The sequence below is a fragment of the Gadus macrocephalus genome, chromosome 13 (assembly GCF_031168955.1).
Source record: "Gadus macrocephalus chromosome 13, ASM3116895v1".
Taxonomy (NCBI): Eukaryota; Metazoa; Chordata; class Actinopteri; order Gadiformes; family Gadidae; genus Gadus; species Gadus macrocephalus.
The window spans coordinates 6,517,627-6,533,552 of NC_082394.1; the positions used below are offsets into that span (position 1 = coordinate 6,517,627).

General features: G+C 46.1%; 3 protein-coding genes across 4 annotated transcripts in view; all 3 read left to right on the plus strand.

The window, feature by feature from the left end:
• The first annotated feature begins 289 nt into the window (after positions 1-289).
• Positions 290-2,722, plus strand: LOC132470885 (MICOS complex subunit Mic10-like). The gene is made up of 4 exons (XM_060069809.1): positions 290-426; positions 2,058-2,105; positions 2,315-2,424; positions 2,533-2,722. The coding sequence occupies exons 1-4, from the start codon at positions 366-368 to the stop codon at positions 2,542-2,544; spliced, it is 231 nt and encodes a 76-aa protein (XP_059925792.1). The 5' UTR covers positions 290-365; the 3' UTR covers positions 2,545-2,722.
• A 179-nt stretch (positions 2,723-2,901) lies between these two features.
• Positions 2,902-8,796, plus strand: nbl1 (NBL1, DAN family BMP antagonist). 2 transcript variants are annotated; one of them, XM_060069806.1, is made up of 5 exons: positions 2,902-3,690; positions 4,369-4,821; positions 5,729-5,909; positions 6,360-6,471; positions 7,809-8,796. In XM_060069806.1, the coding sequence occupies exons 3-5, from the start codon at positions 5,737-5,739 to the stop codon at positions 8,088-8,090; spliced, it is 567 nt and encodes a 188-aa protein (XP_059925789.1). In that variant the 5' UTR covers positions 2,902-3,690; positions 4,369-4,821; positions 5,729-5,736; the 3' UTR covers positions 8,091-8,796. The 2 variants fall into 2 exon arrangements, with proteins under 2 accessions (XP_059925789.1, XP_059925790.1); XM_060069807.1 differs by having other exon boundaries at positions 2,902-3,521.
• Positions 8,797-10,229: 1,433 nt separating this feature from the next.
• LOC132470884 (transmembrane protein 88) overlaps positions 10,230-15,926 on the plus strand; it is a 5,834-nt gene continuing 137 nt past the window's right edge. The window contains exons 1-3 of the mRNA XM_060069808.1: positions 10,230-10,497; positions 11,758-12,052; positions 15,079-15,926. The exon at positions 15,079-15,926 is cut by the window's right edge and continues 137 nt beyond it. Coding sequence (XP_059925791.1) covers positions 11,759-12,052; positions 15,079-15,306 — 522 coding nt within the window. The 5' untranslated portion in view covers positions 10,230-10,497; position 11,758 and the 3' untranslated portion in view covers positions 15,307-15,926. The remainder of the gene's footprint in view (positions 10,498-11,757; positions 12,053-15,078) is intronic.

Here is a 15,926-nt window from a genome sequence, read left to right on the forward strand (position 1 = left end):
TAAATAAATTATATGGATTATATAATAAAACTAATTTTGAAATTAATTGAATGACATGGAATACATGGGGTTTACAATTTCATTATATTTTCATTGCACATATGTTAAGAATAAATAAAAGTTTTAACTTTATATACAGAATGTCCTTTAGAAATATGTTTTCATTATTTGTATAGAAAATGACTATATATTATGGAATACGGCTGCTTGAAATACGTTTATTTATTTTCTTTAAACTGTATCGTGAACAAGGAATATGATTTCAAACCATATTAACATCACAAACAAATTAAGACTGAAGACGAAGTCACATGACTACCCTCACATATCGCGATGTGAGCAGCATTTCCTGACTGCTTAAAAACATGGCAGATGCGTCTGGACTAAAGTGGGACCGGTGTCTTGCTGATACCGCCTTGAAAACCGGTATTTATGTCATTCCACCATATGCAGGGGCATAATCTGCACAATAAATCGTATGAGACACACTGTGGACAAATTATGAGGTTTACGAACACGTTTATTTTGCTTGCCAGTGAAACTGAGGATTCAGGCAATGACCTACAACGCTCAAATAGGACGTACAAATCCGAGTGACAGTCTTAATAATGGTTATTATCATCGAATATCTATTAAGGGCCACTTCTGTTTGAATGTATTTTACATAACTCATCGCACAGACAAGGATTATCAGCCGTAGAATGTATCTTAGTTTGTGGGTATTTTGGCTTAGGTAGCTACCTATATTGAAGTTCAAATGCAAAACGTGTGTTATGAAATTACAAACGCTATAATATGAATTGTATGTGTTTTAAAACTACAAACTAAGGTGGTTCACGTCTATCCATTAGTCGTAAAAACGTAAAAACGTGTATGCATTAAAGGACATGATATTAACACGCGATTCCCAAGAACATGGGGGATTCCTGTTTAATCCCTCACTAGATCAATCCATTTAAATTGTAGTGATCTGTGGGTGGATGGAACTGATTCAATAGAGGGCGCCACACTTCTCTACAATTAAGTAGGCCTGTAGAGCAACATGTTTGTTTCACTGGACACAACCTCAAAACTAGTACTCGATATCACACACACCATGTTCATGTTTATGATGTAATCAAAAAAGTTGTCTATGTACCCAGATAGCTTTTACCTCAAAATAACCATGGCCTCATAATTTACTCCCTGTCAACATTTTATCGACATGCTTTATTTGAAAAGGCTCTCGGTCGTATCTCATATTTGGCATTTATTCATTTGGAGGGGGTTGAAGAGACATTAAGTTAACCAAGAGGAACAACTCTGTATTCAAGCAGAAGTTGGAACAATGTTCATGCAAATAATAGCGGAGCCGTCAATGATTTAATATCTGGAATGGCTTGCTCTTCATTGTCCCAAGTGGGCCGCGTTGGCCAATGGTTTAATACAAAACGGTCGCAGCGTTCTTGCAGAGGTAAATCAGTCATGCTGCATAGCTCGCTGAATCCAATTAAGAGAGTCAGAGGGGCCCAAATAGTTGTTTTTATGTGCTACTGTGCCGGGTGTCTCGGGGCTGGGTGCGGCAGCCAGCAGTATAAAGGTGACACTGAGCACATTCCACCTCCTCGTTGAGACTTCGCCTCATGTCTGAGGAGCTCCCGGCCTTCGTCTGTCAAACACACCCGGTCTCGGTGTATGTTTTTATTATGTTATGCAGACTCACAGTCTCACCTTTTTACACCTCTTACCCCCTTTGCCTTTTGTCTCCTTGTGTCAATCAATGGATCGTCTCTTAATCCCGGGTTCCATCCCCACCCCCCCTCGTATGTCTTTAATAACACCCTGCCTGTGTTCTCACACACACCGACACTCAACACTGACACATAGACACACATGTATGGATTCACGTGTCTCCTTGTAACGTAGTTGTCTTTGTGCCGGGCCCGGTGTTGTGTTACCGTTACGCTCACGTTTCCCCAGCGGTGGGGCAGGCTGTTCCAGAGGTACAGCTCTCCATTGTCTGTGTGTGTAAGCCGGACGACGCTATTAACACTTTCTTCTTCCTTGCTTTTTTGTAGTCACTGGCCTCGGTGTGGGGATGGCCTTCTCGTTCCTCGTCTTCAAAAGTAAGTCCTCATATTAATCTGAGAGATAGGACGGCCATCTCTGTTTCGATAACTGTATACTGTATAACATAAGCCCTGTCAGCAGAATGGTGTTTTTCTTTTGTTTAACTTTCTTGCCCTTGTCCACGGATGGGCTAATGACAGTAGTGGTGTGTTTTGTGTGTGTGTGTGTTTAACAAATCTAAACAATGATAACTCTTCTTCGGCAGGACACGCATGGCCTGCCTCACTGGGCGCAGGCCTGGGCTTTGGAATGGCGTATTCCAACTGCCAACATGACAGGAGATTGCCCCATCTGCTGCACGGCCACATGGTTAAGGTTAGTTCACTTTGTAGACTGAGATGCTAAACGTTGAACTTATTAAAGCATTGCGCCAACGTGAAAGGGATGGGGCACGTTATGTATCTGTCTCTGTTTGTGTTCCAGGACCAGCAGTGAGGGGACGGGCCGGGTGACTGTGGTGTAACCATTCCCTTGTCCCTGCCATTTATCTCGTCAACAAGTTTCTCTCACATTTTGCTGCAGATTTCTGTGTAAAAACGAATCCGCCCCTTGATATTCTTATGTATGTTTAAAGGCAGTGGTTGTATATTTAATTAAAGAATTATGAACTGCTTGCGGGTGTGGTAGGGTTTAGTGTGTGTGTGTGTGTGTGTGTGTGTGTGTGTGTGTGTGTGTGTGTGTGTGTGTGTGTGTGTGTGTGTGTGTGTGTGTGTGTGTGTGTGTGTGTGTGTGTGTGTGTGTGTGTGTGTGTGTGTGTGTAAGAGAGCAATGGGCTCTGGATATTGGAGGTAATTTTTTGTGTTAATGAGTCGTGAGGACTGGGTCTCCTGCTGTTTTGGAATGGAAGCCAGATTTCTCGTCTGCAGCCCTGGTAGCCAGCAGGAACTGAACGTTTCTGCTGAATAATGGTCTAAGAGTTGGTCCATTTTCTATCAACTTGACTGAATGATTTCACATTTTGGCGGCAGACCTTGCCTACTCATTTGTAACCACTACCAGCCTTCCCTCTCGGGCTGTTGGGGATCAGCGCACCACACACGTGTACGAAAGCTATGGAAGATAACACGACTGCTAGGGTGCCAGTTGGTTCACTCTTATGAGGCCAAGCATTATCAGCTCAGGAAATAAAGCTGGGAGATTTACGGGTTTTGTAATGAAATCGGTGCATGTGTTGTCTCTGCGTATCAGAAGACCTGGTACATTCACTGTAGTTGTTGGCTGAGTACCTTTTTGGCAACACTGTCAAGACTCTGATTGATCACTTATGTGTTTTCGGGGCCCGCTTTAGTCAGTTTACTTGTGTGTGTGCCTCATGCACGCCCACGTTTGTACAGCCCCCCTGGTGCAACAGAATTCGTGGAATGCAAAGGAATGCCATTTCTGGACTGGAGCTTTGGTCTTATTGCTAACAGGTGAGTACTGTGTTCTGTAGCGCACGCCTGTGGAAAAAAAAAGTGCGAACGTAATACGCTTCCAGATCAAGGGAGGCGATGTTACATGCCCTTGTGTCTGTCATCCTGCCCGTTCCCTTCAGCCACTCGGGCTGGTCGCTGTCGAGCGAGGTCAGCGGTGTGGAAGCAGGTACGGGATTCAAACATGCTTGGGGGGGTGGGGGTGGGTGGGTGGCTTGCCATCAAGGCTTTAAAAACTAGCCTTTTGATGTGCTTTTGATAACGAGCCACATGCACTTTGCCAACAGTGTGTTACTAATGGAACGAGAACCATACAATTCAGAATGGAAAATGTTGTCAGGGGTTAGAATTGTTCATGAGGTCATTTATGGCCAGTGTGTTAGTTTAACTATATCAAAGTTGAGTAATTAGTTAAAAGATGGTGAAATAATTAGTTAGAAAGTATAAAGGAAACTAGTGGGATAGCTCTCTGTATCCAGTCCAGAGTTTATATAGGGCACAATTTAGCATGAAATTGTAATAGGCCTAATGGTGAGTTATTTCCTCTGAACAGACTTTGGAGCTTGACCTCTTAGATCCTTTAATTTGGAAAATGTCTAGAGTCCAGACGGCTATTGAGAGGTTCCACGTTAAAATGAACAAGAAAAAAAAAAAGACAACTAAAATAATACTGAGGCTACTCATATCTGAAAACGGCCACTGTCAAAGTGATCGTTGCCTTCCAATGGTGACTTATCATGACCTGATGCAGAAAGGGTCAACTTTCGCTCCTGCGTGGGGAAACTTCTGAAACCTGCCAAACTAAATCTTTCCCTCCCCGTTTTCTTTTCGTCCAACAACGGCACAGCGTGATCCCTGTCTACAGATTCCACCGCGCCTAAACCCTGCCCAAATGAACCTCTCAAGGCTCGACGCGCAGCTAAGGGGGACTCGAGGAGAATAAAGTGCAGCGTTTAACTGGCAGTGAAGTTTTTGGGGGAATTGAAGAACTGCACGGAAAGTGAACAAAGGGGAGGAACTGGGCTGAGTGGATGGACTTCGGAGACGGGACATAATCTTATCTCTCCATCCTTCTCCATCATCCTTTTCTTTTTAACGCGCGGATGATAAGGAGCTCGTCTGTTGGCGTGATTTGGATTAGTCCTGGTCTTCGATGCACGCTACAAATACATTAGCGACCCCTTTACCTGCCTAGATCTTGTTGATCCTTTTGCTAGACGTCTTTAATCCTTGGCGAGGGCTCTCTGCGGGATACTGTGCGGTGGTCAATCGGCGGACGTGTTCAACGGGTCTTCTGCGGGTGAGTCAGAAAGTTTAACTCGACGACTTAAGGTCAACCATTCTTAGGAGAGCCTGGACCAGATTGCATCATTATGTTGCTTAATTTCTCTCTCTGCTTTCTGATGAGAAATTCGTTTCACTGACTGTCTCTAGGGTTTGGAGCTGTTACGACACTTTCCGCATCACCTATTTTATTAATAAATGGGATTGACATTTCCAAATGCACCTTAATAAACCCACACGACGCGTTTTTTGCGGCTCCATCCCGTGGCGTCGTTGCATATTATTTATATAAAGTATTGTATTTTTGTTTTTCTAGTTCACTTCTTGAGTGAACTGGAATGGTGTGAGAGCAAAACATCCTGTAAATAGTACGACGTGGGTGACCCACCGGTTTTATAAGCCAGGAGAAAGCTATTTTCTCCAACGTCAATGGCGTGAGTCGAAGGCATTTGGAAAGAACATCGTTTAACGTTGGTTGTTTATTAGAGTCAGGTGGTCTCTGAGAATACTCTCTCTTCCCCCCTTAATGGTGTTTGAGACGGGTGAACCCAAGGAGTCCTATTTTGCAATTTGGACGTGAAGATTGCATCCGTGACCTATGCCCTGTCACATAAAACCCACGATAATTAATAATTATAATTAATAACCCCTTCTTATGTGCCTACATGCGCAAAACATTGGTCGTCATATAGGCCTACAATTTGGTAGTCATAAAATAGCCTACCAATGAAATTGCAGCACATCAGAGCATCGGACAACAACAAAGGTGTCACCCTTCTACGTATGTGTTTGTTGGTTGGTGCGTGTGTGTGTGTGTGCGTGCGTGCGTTCTCATCTTCACATACGGTCTAGCAACATAAATGTGTATTGTTTGTGCATATGTGTATTGTGTGATCAAACGTGCATTGTGTGTGCACCTTTAGGCGCAGTCATGTGGCACAGAGTTCTGATTTGCTGCGCACTACTTGCGCTGTACTCGGCGGCACCGCCAGCGCACATCAACCGCCTGGCTCTGTTCCCCGACAAGAGTGCTTGGTGCGAGGCCAAGAACATCACACAGATAGTCGGGCACACAGGATGTCAGCCGCGGTCTATCCAGAACAGGTCAGAAGTAATATACACGAAATATGTTATTATTTGGTTCACATGCCTGTAGAGTGGATGCTAGAATGAATTCAATTGTATTGACATTGGTAATTATGTACAGCACGTGATACTTTTATTCCCGCTGCAGTATATTTGTAAAGGGTGAAAGAAAAAAAGAAAATATTCTAGTGTTAGTGTCAGTAAATTCCGAATAAGTATATAACAAATATATTGAGTGTCAGTGTTTTCATTCGTCTGAAATCATGCTGACAGTCTCGGGGGCAGTCAGTATAAATGAATCAGTATATCAACCACAAGTATATCCAGTGTCAGTATAAGTGTCTGTGTATTTATTATAAGCGCATTGAGTGCATCCACTAAAAGTAAGCCCATACCGAGTGGGTATATTCAGTATAAGTGTGTTTGTAAATTCAGCATTGTGTGTCTCCCCCCTCCCTTCGCATGCAGAGCGTGCCTGGGGCAGTGCTTCAGCTACAGCGTGCCCAACACATTTCCACAGTCCACCGAGTCTCTGGTCCACTGTGACTCCTGCATGCCTGCTCAGACCCAGTGGGAGGTGGTAAGTCTGCTCACACTTTAGACACCAAACACCCGCCACATGCACCCATTGTGGGAGGCTCTGTGCTGTGGATGTCTATGTGGCACCCTACAAATGGCATGCCCAAATAAGTAGTACGTTCAAACGGCTTCCCACAAAGCATCATGGGTAATCTGACCTTTTGGGAGGTGGGTGAACAATGGGGATACTTCTTTCCGCGGTCTACAATGTAAGCAGACGTTTTTCTGGAAGGGGATTGAAGTGCGACCCCGGACGAAGATGGCCGCGGCTGAACCAAAATAGTTGACTTAATTGTGAGCCGTCTCAAAACACAGCGTGGGACCTTTTCAAATAACACCCACCGAGACGCACACATAATCACTCACCTAGCGCCACACAAAGCTAGCAAAGGGGCTGACATGTTGTTCTGCTGCGCTACACAGACTCCGGTCTGTGGTTCCCTAGGCGTCTAGGGAGCTGCTCCTCGCACTCAGGGCCCCAGCTCATTGTTCCCCTTGGAGCCCGCGGGCCCCGAAGAGTCCTGTGACATGGTGGTCTTTGTGTGTTGGGGGGGGGGGGGTGTTTGTACGCAGCAGTCTGGAAGGCTGCCAGGTAGGGGGCGGGGAAGGTGAAAGCACAGGTGAGATCACAGCGGGTCGTCATGGAAAGGAGAGGCGGGGAGTGCGTGCAGCTGTTATGGCATGTGTACAGCTGTTTTTCGCCGTGACCTCCCTGTCAGGAGACCGAGGGACCGAGCACACGTAGTTCTTTTTTTTTTTTAATTGGAACTGGATGTGGGAGAAGGTCATCGTTTCTGACATGTTTTTTTTTTCTGAGTTGTTTCTGTTCAGCGTTGGACTGGGACAACTCGCTCTCACTCGGGACCAGTGCGCTGGTTTCTTGCGCTTGTGTTTGCTCAGCGCTCGTGAGCCTCATGGATCACGAGTGATCGATTTAAGGAAAAAGCCCTTGCTTGGGATCGTTGACGGAGCTAGCCGTGGTTTAGCTGCACTCCGGCTACAAGGGTTCTGTTTACTTTGTTGACAAACACATTTTGAAGAGAGGGTCCGCAGGACTGCTTGAACTCACCCATGTTTCATGTTTGTTTGTGTGTGTGTGTGTTTGCGTGGGTGTGTGTGCACGTGCATGCATTGATGCATGTATGTGTGTGTGTGTGTGTGTGTGCGTGCATGCGTCACTGTGTGCATGTTTGTGTGTGTGTGTGTGTGTGCGTGGATGTATGTGTGTGTGTGCGTGTGTGCGCGTGGATGTGTGTGTGTGTGTGTGTGTGTGTGTGTGTGTCCGTGTGTGTGTGTGCGTGTGTGTACGTGTGCGCGCGTGTTTGTAAACATGGTTAGGTGACGCTGGAGTGTCCGGGCAGCGAAGAGACGCCTCACGTGGACAAGCTGGTGGAGAGGATCTTTCGCTGCAGCTGCCAGTCCTGCAGTAAGGAGGGCGGCCAGGAGGGGGCGGTAATGCAGCTCTACCCGGCCGAAGGAGCCCAGGAGACGCCGTCCCTCTCCGAAACACTGAGCGGAGTTCAGGCCCTCCCCCATCCACTCACCGATGCCCACACCAAGCATATCCACTCCCAGAGAGAGCGTCATCACACACTGCCCCACACGTCGGACGGAGGATAGGAGCTCCGATGGGGTTCTGTGCTTCCTCACCACTTTAGACCATAAAGTGACATATCTTTCCACCAGGTGTGAGGGTGGTTAGCCGTTACAAGCAAAAAATAAATCGGCCTCTTCTGACGTCACAAGTGGGCGTGTCCACCTTGATGTGTGCTGGATGGTTCAGTCTACCAGCCTACCCTGTGGACTGTAGCAAACAATGCTCATCTATCTGTCTTATGTCAAGGTGGACACGCCCACTTGTGATGTCGGAAGAGGCCGATTTTCAATGCGGCATGTAACGGCATATCACACACACACCTGGTGGTAGAATATGTCACCTTTAAGTCACTAGTCTCTCGACCCTCCCCTCTCCAACGTGTCCTCCTCTATACCACCCTATTGCAAAGGCACTTTGAAAATACAACTTTTACTTTTATTTTAAATGCTCACCGCGCCACATTGTGCTTCAAGATACATTCCTCTGTGTGTCTTATAAATGTATAGGCTACAACATAAAGGACCCACACCAGACGATCCGTTTTTCTGTGGTGTGTGTACTATGTCTGTGTGTGTGTGTGTGAAGATTCACGAGCTATGTGTTCATGTGTTTACTACATTTCCTGTTAAGTTAATTGTGGGAACGTTTGCTAAACAATTATTTTTACCAGTTTAGCCCTTTTTGTCAGCTTGTTTTAACCTGCTTAATAAAATATATTGCTACATTTTATTTTTTTTGTTGCAAGTTATGCTGAATGAAAAAATTGAAATTTAGTTTGTTTGTTTTGAATAAACAAATGAGTATATATTAGGCCTACATTACAATTCATTATATCTTATTTATTTGCTGAAAACCTAAACTCAATATGAAATCAGGTGCTCAATCATGGAACAACCGGACCTTTCTGGGCTAAAAGCTAATCCTAAACTCTCAACAGTATCTGCAACCTACTTTTTGTTCCAGCAATGGTCATCCCAAGGGGTTAACAGATAGGCCTACCAAGTTGGTCAAAGCTCTGCGTGGTTGACCTACAATTTCCCATAAGAGCTGATCGCTAGGACAAATTGCCATGGCAACCAAATTAATGAATTGAGCTAAGAACATGAAACAACATGAGCGTCTGCAGCCCACTGAGAGACGGACTATACGCTCGCTTGTATCAAGAGGGGGCAAAACAGATAAATTAAATTGTATTTTTCCCTCTTCAGATCTAATGGGAGTAAAAGCCCACCCATTGTGGTACACTGAACAGGAAAGGCAAACAACCTCAAGATATGCTTATGAATGCACGCTTAAATAGGCAACACTTTTGGAGAGATATGTTAAAGATAATCAAGTCAATAGATCCTTTGGGCCTTTGCAGCACGTGAAATGGTCCGCCCATCAACACACGAGGCGTCTGCTGTTATTGTTACGTTATAAGTTCACCATGTTTCCGTTAGAGGTCAGTATAAGGCTTCATAGTTTCCAGTTTAAAGGTTGTGCCTGTTTTACCTCATTGATTCTCAAAACACAACGAGTTGTTTTTAGACAGATATAATAATATGCACTCACCAACCCCCGATCATTATACACACACAAAAACATGTGCGCACACATACACATTCACACACACACACACACACACACACACACACACACACAGACACAGACACACACACACACACGCACGCACGCACGCACGCACGCACACACACACACACACACACACACACACACACACACACACACACACACACACACACACACACACACACACACACACACACACACAGATTGCACTCACAATAATACAATAAATCGCACCGAATCTCATATAGGCCTATCATTCTTTGGGGCCGTGGGTTTGGGTGACTACCGGCCAATCAGAAAGTCGGAGGACACATGCTGGATCATGGGACAGAAAGACTGCCAGCCTCGCTAAATGACCGCTCGGTTAATGAGAGTAGACATGTTGATTAAAGGGCAACGTAAATCCATAGATGAACAAGAGAAGTTGAAATTATAATATATTTCGAACTAAAGTGCTTCTTCAGATCTTTAATAGCCTTGTCAACTTCAGTAGAGTAGGCTATAATCCTCGCGCAGATTTATTAATTGTTTAGTAAATGTAGGCCTACTAAATATTTTTTAAGCGCAGTGCGCGCGCGCAATGGTCGCGCGCTTTTGAGTGCCCGCGGGCTTCGCCACCACTATTGAACTGTTCTCACTGAGAAAGGACCGTCGCACTTGCGCGGTACTCTGGATGGTGAAGCAAGGCGGAACGCTGATGATCTTTTCCCGCGGATGTTGAATGAAACATTGACCCCACCGCGGGGATATAGGAGCACTCTCAAAGAAAAGGAGGAAATAACAAAAAAAAAAATCTTCTACACTCTCAGAAGTATACAAATAAAATAGCGCAAGAGAAAGAAAACGCTCTATTGCAAGGTATGGGAGTAGTTCGTTATTCATGAAATGTATTTATTTTGACGCGTCCCGCTTTATTTGTCATTTGGCATAGGTCTTTTACGGATGCTTTTTTATTCTGACGCGTTTCCAAGAAGTGGATCCAATGCATACAAAACCTCTGTTTAGCCTATAGGCTCTTTAATGGGAAGGATTCCCAGGATAACTGCTAATGACCTCCTCTGTTTATTCCAGGCACTGTGCGGTTAACGAGTTGTAAATTGCAAGCACATTGCACGGGACACGCCACTTGCCGTTATGTTTTCATTGACAGATGTACTCTGATTGAATATACATTTAATTGCACAAGCTTGGTGCGGCTTCTGGATGGCCAAACCCTGATCGATTGATCACAATCGAAAATAAGACTGATGGGTTGTTTGTATGTGTGTGTGTGTGTGTGTGTGTGTGTGTGTGTGTGTGTGTGTGTGTGTGTGTGTGTGTGTGTGTGTGTGTGTGTGTGTGTGTGTGTGTGTGTGCGTGCGTGTGTGTGTGTGTGTGTGTTTGTGTCTATTTATGTGTGCCCGCGCGCGTGTGTGTGCTTGGTTGTGCGCGCGTGTGTGTTTGCGCCTGTATGCGTCTGTGCGTGTGTGTGGGTTAAAAATATGTACGCCGCATGTGTCGCAATTAAATTAATTGTAGAAATGGGCCTCATTTTAATGCCAAAGAAAATTAAAAATTGCCGCCAACATAATACGATTAAAGGAGTGTTTAATAATAAATTTTCTCTGGAACGACTTTGCTTTCATTTAGACACACAGTAGGCCTACAGTCAGGCAGGATACATCTACTTCTATTCGGCTCTTAACATAATGCTGTTTATAATTGATTCATCTTTCAAATGATTTATTTTGAAAGCTGAACATTCCCATTGCTAATGAACGTGTTTAACATGAGTCAGTGACTCAATCACTGTTACAACATCTCCTCCTTCCCTCCTCCTGCTGCTCCCCCTCTACCTCCTTCCTTCCCCTCCTTCCATTTTCTCCTACTCCTTCCTACTCCTCATCCCCGTCACCCTCCTCTTCATCCTCCGTCTCCTCCTCCTCCTCTTCCCCGTTCCTTCTCCTGAATCTCCTCCTCCACTTCTCCACCTCCCCCTCCGACCCCCCCCCCCCCGCCCACTCCTCCTCCTTCCTCCCCTCCTCCACCTCCTCCCCCCTCCTCCTCCACCTCCTCCCCCCTCCTCCACCTCCCCCGCCCCGCCCACTCCTCCTCCTTCCGCCCCTCCTCCGTCTCCAGGATGTGTGGCATGGACGTGGACCTGGGGGAGGCGGGCTCCGGGGAGGAGGACAAGGAGGAGGAGTTCTGGCTGGGGGAGGAGGTGAAGCTGTTCCCCCCCCAGCTGGCCCACACGGGGGGCAGTGCATGGGGCAGCCGAAGGGGCCGGCTGGGCTGCCTGGCCTGCGGGGCCGGGCTGGTGCTGTGGAACCTGGGGCTGGTCCTGCTCAGTGCTGTGCTCCTGGCCACCGTCTTCTCCCTGGTGCTCCTGCCCGCCCTGCTGCTGCTCTACGCCGGCTTCCTGTGCCACTCGAGGGTAAGGAGGAACCACATGCTGTCATACCCTCGTCTTTACGAGCAGCGATTCTTAGAGGTGACATATTTATACCACCGGGTGTGTGAGTTACAAGCCGTTTTGAAAATCGGCCTCTTCTGACATCACAAGTGGGCGTGTCCACCTAGATGTGTGCTGGATAGATCGGTCTACCAGCCTACCCAGTGGACTGTAACTGCTCATCTACCCGTCATACATCTAGGTGGGAACGCCCACTTGCGATGTCAGAAGAGGCAGACTTTCAAAACGGCTTACAAGTGACGGCTAATCATTCCCACACCTGGTGGTATAATATTTCAACTTTAAACTATCGGTCTGGAGCCCAAATTGGTATTGAGCCTGTTGGAGGTTGCTCACGGTCTGAAGATGCACAGAACACCTGTAACCAATCAATTTCTCTTTGCCTTTCGGGGGCTGGGAGAGAACAGTTTGTGAGCCCCTGCTTTAGAGCAACGTTACGCGTCTGTTTCCATTCCACAGGCCCGTCCAGTCCTCAACAGATCCATTTGTTATCGCTGTAGATTGCTAGGCTGACTGGTCGCCATCAGGTTGTGCCTATGCTACAAGCGAACGCATTTAAATATAATGTGGGAGAGGGACAAACACAAAGGGAGAGGAAAAACACAGACTGCGCAATCGTCTATTTCAGGTAGAGGTGTTTGTCTGGCCAAATCACTTGAAAACGGCGAGAGGCTTTGACATGGTTACTCTTAGTGCTGCAACACTGCCATCGCCTCCCACCTGAACTAGTATCAAAACATCACAATATAAACAACCTCCTGTCCATGGATGCGAATTACAGCCGGACCGTTTTATTACAGTAAGTACACTCAGCTTTTTAGATTCTGTATCAATGCAGGTGCAGGCCTCCGTCCCAAGAGGAGAGCACTAAGCTGGAGCATGGAACAGTTCATGTAGCGGACTATTTACCTCGGGACTTATCCCGCTCTCCCGCCACCCCCCAGGAGTCAGCTGACGCTGGAGCAGGCTTTGATATAAATAGCCTATGCTAGTGATACATCGCTTATCGAGACGTTGTGCTTGAATTTGTCGAGGGCCAACTGAATGCCCTCCATCCTAAATAGAAACCTTATAGAACAGCTTGCTGACCCTGAACACAAGGCAATACTGTCTTGCCTGAATGAGTGGTGGATTTACCCATTAAAATGTTTTATTAAGTGTTTGCCTTGGATTTATTGTGCTGATGGTTCAGTCGTTATATATTTCATTGCGGTCTCTTCTCCTTGGGGGTGTGCCAGAGGCCTTGGCTGACTGGATGATTACATTTTGGAATCACTTCTGACCTGCCCACCGAATTTGATTCGATCAATTTATACAATTCATCCCATTCAAAAATGCCTACGTCAAATAGATTGACTTAGGCAGGTAGCGATTATGGAATGTAAAAAGCACTCTGATTGGCTTTGGATATAGCCAATGAGGCGCGTTGAATCAGCAGCGTCAGGAGAGTAGAGCCAGGTTTTATATAAATAAAATTGGCAAAATATGACTTAGGCAATTAGCTAGGAGGCTAACGATATGTGGATTTGGTCAAACCGAATTGGAGTAGTAGCTGATTGTACAAAAAGTAGATGTTGGTTCACTTATAAAATGTTTGAGCGCTAGAAAACGGCGTGACATGCCAGAAAGGGTAGGGAACCACTGTATTTAAACCAGTGTAATCAAGGCAGCAGGCAAGCAGAGTGGGAGATCTCTCTCCACGTGATCTGCGGTTTGATGGTTTGCTAACTGATGGAGCACAGAGCCAGGAGACCCCGGAGGAGATGAGGGCTCAGGATGGTTATGTCTTCCTCTCAGTATCAGATTTGCCCCGGCCTACTGATATGAAGTTCAAATGGGCCGTGATCCCAAAGCAGGGTTTGCATGCACAGGTTGTGCGTGTGTGTTTGTGTGTGTGTGTGTGTGTGTGTGTGTGTGTGTGTGTGTGTGTGTGTGTGTGTGTGTGTGTGTGTGTGTGTGTGTGTGTGTGTGTGTGTGTGTGTGTGTGTGTGTGTGTGTGTGTGTGTGTGTGTGTTTGCGTGGGTGTGTGTGTGCATGTCTGTGTCAAATAAGCTTATGTATGTGGGTGTCAAAATTTCCCTTGAAGGATCCCAATAGGAAAATTCAGAGTAAAATTGCCTTTATAGAACCCACCATATCCAAAAATTGCTCAATCGTATGCGCGTGAAAGAAACGTGGAAAAAAGGGAGCGACAGACACCGATGATGTTTGTTTCTTCCACACATTTGCATGTGTCTGTGTCTGCACATCAATCGTGAGCACAACAGTGACTGAGTGAATGTGACAGGAAGTGTCTAAGCTGCTATGGCGATGTTTCTATTGTGCTTTATCAGCGTGGTTCTCCCTCCCTCTATTGCATTGTTTTATTCCTCTTTCTCAAACTCTGTCTATCTGTCTCAGTTTCTCTTTCCTTCTGTTTCTTTTTTTTTTCTTTCTGTCTCTCTCCCTCTGTCTCTCTCTCTTTGTCTCTCAATTTGTCTCTCTCTCTCTCTCCTGCTGTCTCTCTCTCTCTTTGTCTCTCAATTTGTCTTTTTCTCTCTCTCTCTCTCTCTCTCTCTCTCTCTCTCTCTCTCTCTCTCTCTCCCATCTCTTGCCGATAACACTCGCCCGACAATCTCATGTGATTAACATCCCCCCTGGATTATTGACAGCTCTGAGCTGTGCTTATCTGTAGAGCGAGGCTGGGAAAGACTCAGTCACAGCCCACAGACTCTCAAACAGCCCACAATTTCACCAAGGGACTTACGCACACACACACACACACACACACACACACACACACACACACACACACACACACACACACACACACAAGAAGGACACACGTGTGTCAGCCACACACTTGGCTGACACACAGCAGGCTTCTTCTAACCCAATCAGGGTTTGTCAATAAGAGGCTAGAACGGGTAATGAGGAGGAAGAAAAACACAACGCATGCGTCCGCCTGCGCCACAGCTGTAACACCCTTCGTCCGTCTCCCTCCCCAGGTTCTGGACTCCAGCGCTGCCCTCTGTCGTTACCTCGACGACAACAGTTCCTCAGCCCTCATCATCCTGGGCTTCGTCATGATGTCCCCCTTGGTGGTGGTGGCGGCGGCCATCTTCTGTGGCCTGCTCCGTCGGTTGCGAGTCCTGGCCCTCCTGCAGCCCGTCACACGGGCCTGGTACCAGGGGAGCATCCTGGACTGGGCGGGCAGCCTGAACGCCTGGGTGTGATCTGGGAGGTCCTGCCGGACACACGTGGGGCCCCCCTGTTTGGAGAGGCCGGTTCCTTATGTGTACACTGGCCCCGGTTTGTTTGTCTGTTGATGGAGAATAATTACAACTAAATAATCCGTTAGTGTACAAGTGTCATGTTTGTTTTGGATTTTGATATTGTTCAGCTCAGTGTGATGATGTCAAGAACTAAATATATATATAGAGCGTATATATTATGTTGTTTGGTTTCCGATATACAGTGAAATACGTGTTGCCGATTACACGATTGGAGGATGATGCTATTACGTCAGTTCGATTGGAAAAATATGTCGTGTATCTGAGAATTGCCCAGAAACTCTGAGAAAGTGCAACATTTTCAGAGGTTCTTACAACACAGTCTCACAAAGCGATTGTTTAAGATGTTTTGGATGTTAAGTTATTCTTTGGTTATTATGGAAGAAATTTGGGTTGTTGTATCCCTATCGGTTTTATACATTTTGCAAATTTCATCTCCGATTGGCATGCGTAATATATTTAATGGCATTGGCAACAAGCCAGAATGATGATCCCGTATTTGCCCACAATTGTTATTGAACTAAGCATTGTGCCATAAACCACAAACATTCCTGACATGTTTG

Excerpts from the sequence above, each read along its gene's own strand:
- LOC132470885 (XM_060069809.1), top strand. The coding sequence starts at position 366 with ATGGCAGATGCGTCTGGACTAAAGTGGGACCGGTGTCTTGCTGATACC. Across the intron at positions 427-2,057 it reads TGATACCGCCTTGAAAACCG|TCACTGGCCTCGGTGTGGGG; the intron begins GTATTTATGTCA and ends GCTTTTTTGTAG. Across the intron at positions 2,106-2,314 it reads CTCGTTCCTCGTCTTCAAAA|GACACGCATGGCCTGCCTCA; the intron begins GTAAGTCCTCAT and ends CTTCTTCGGCAG.
- nbl1 (XM_060069806.1), top strand. The coding sequence starts at position 5,737 with ATGTGGCACAGAGTTCTGATTTGCTGCGCACTACTTGCGCTGTACTCG. Across the intron at positions 5,910-6,359 it reads CCGCGGTCTATCCAGAACAG|AGCGTGCCTGGGGCAGTGCT; the intron begins GTCAGAAGTAAT and ends CTTCGCATGCAG. Across the intron at positions 6,472-7,808 it reads CTCAGACCCAGTGGGAGGTG|GTGACGCTGGAGTGTCCGGG; the intron begins GTAAGTCTGCTC and ends AAACATGGTTAG.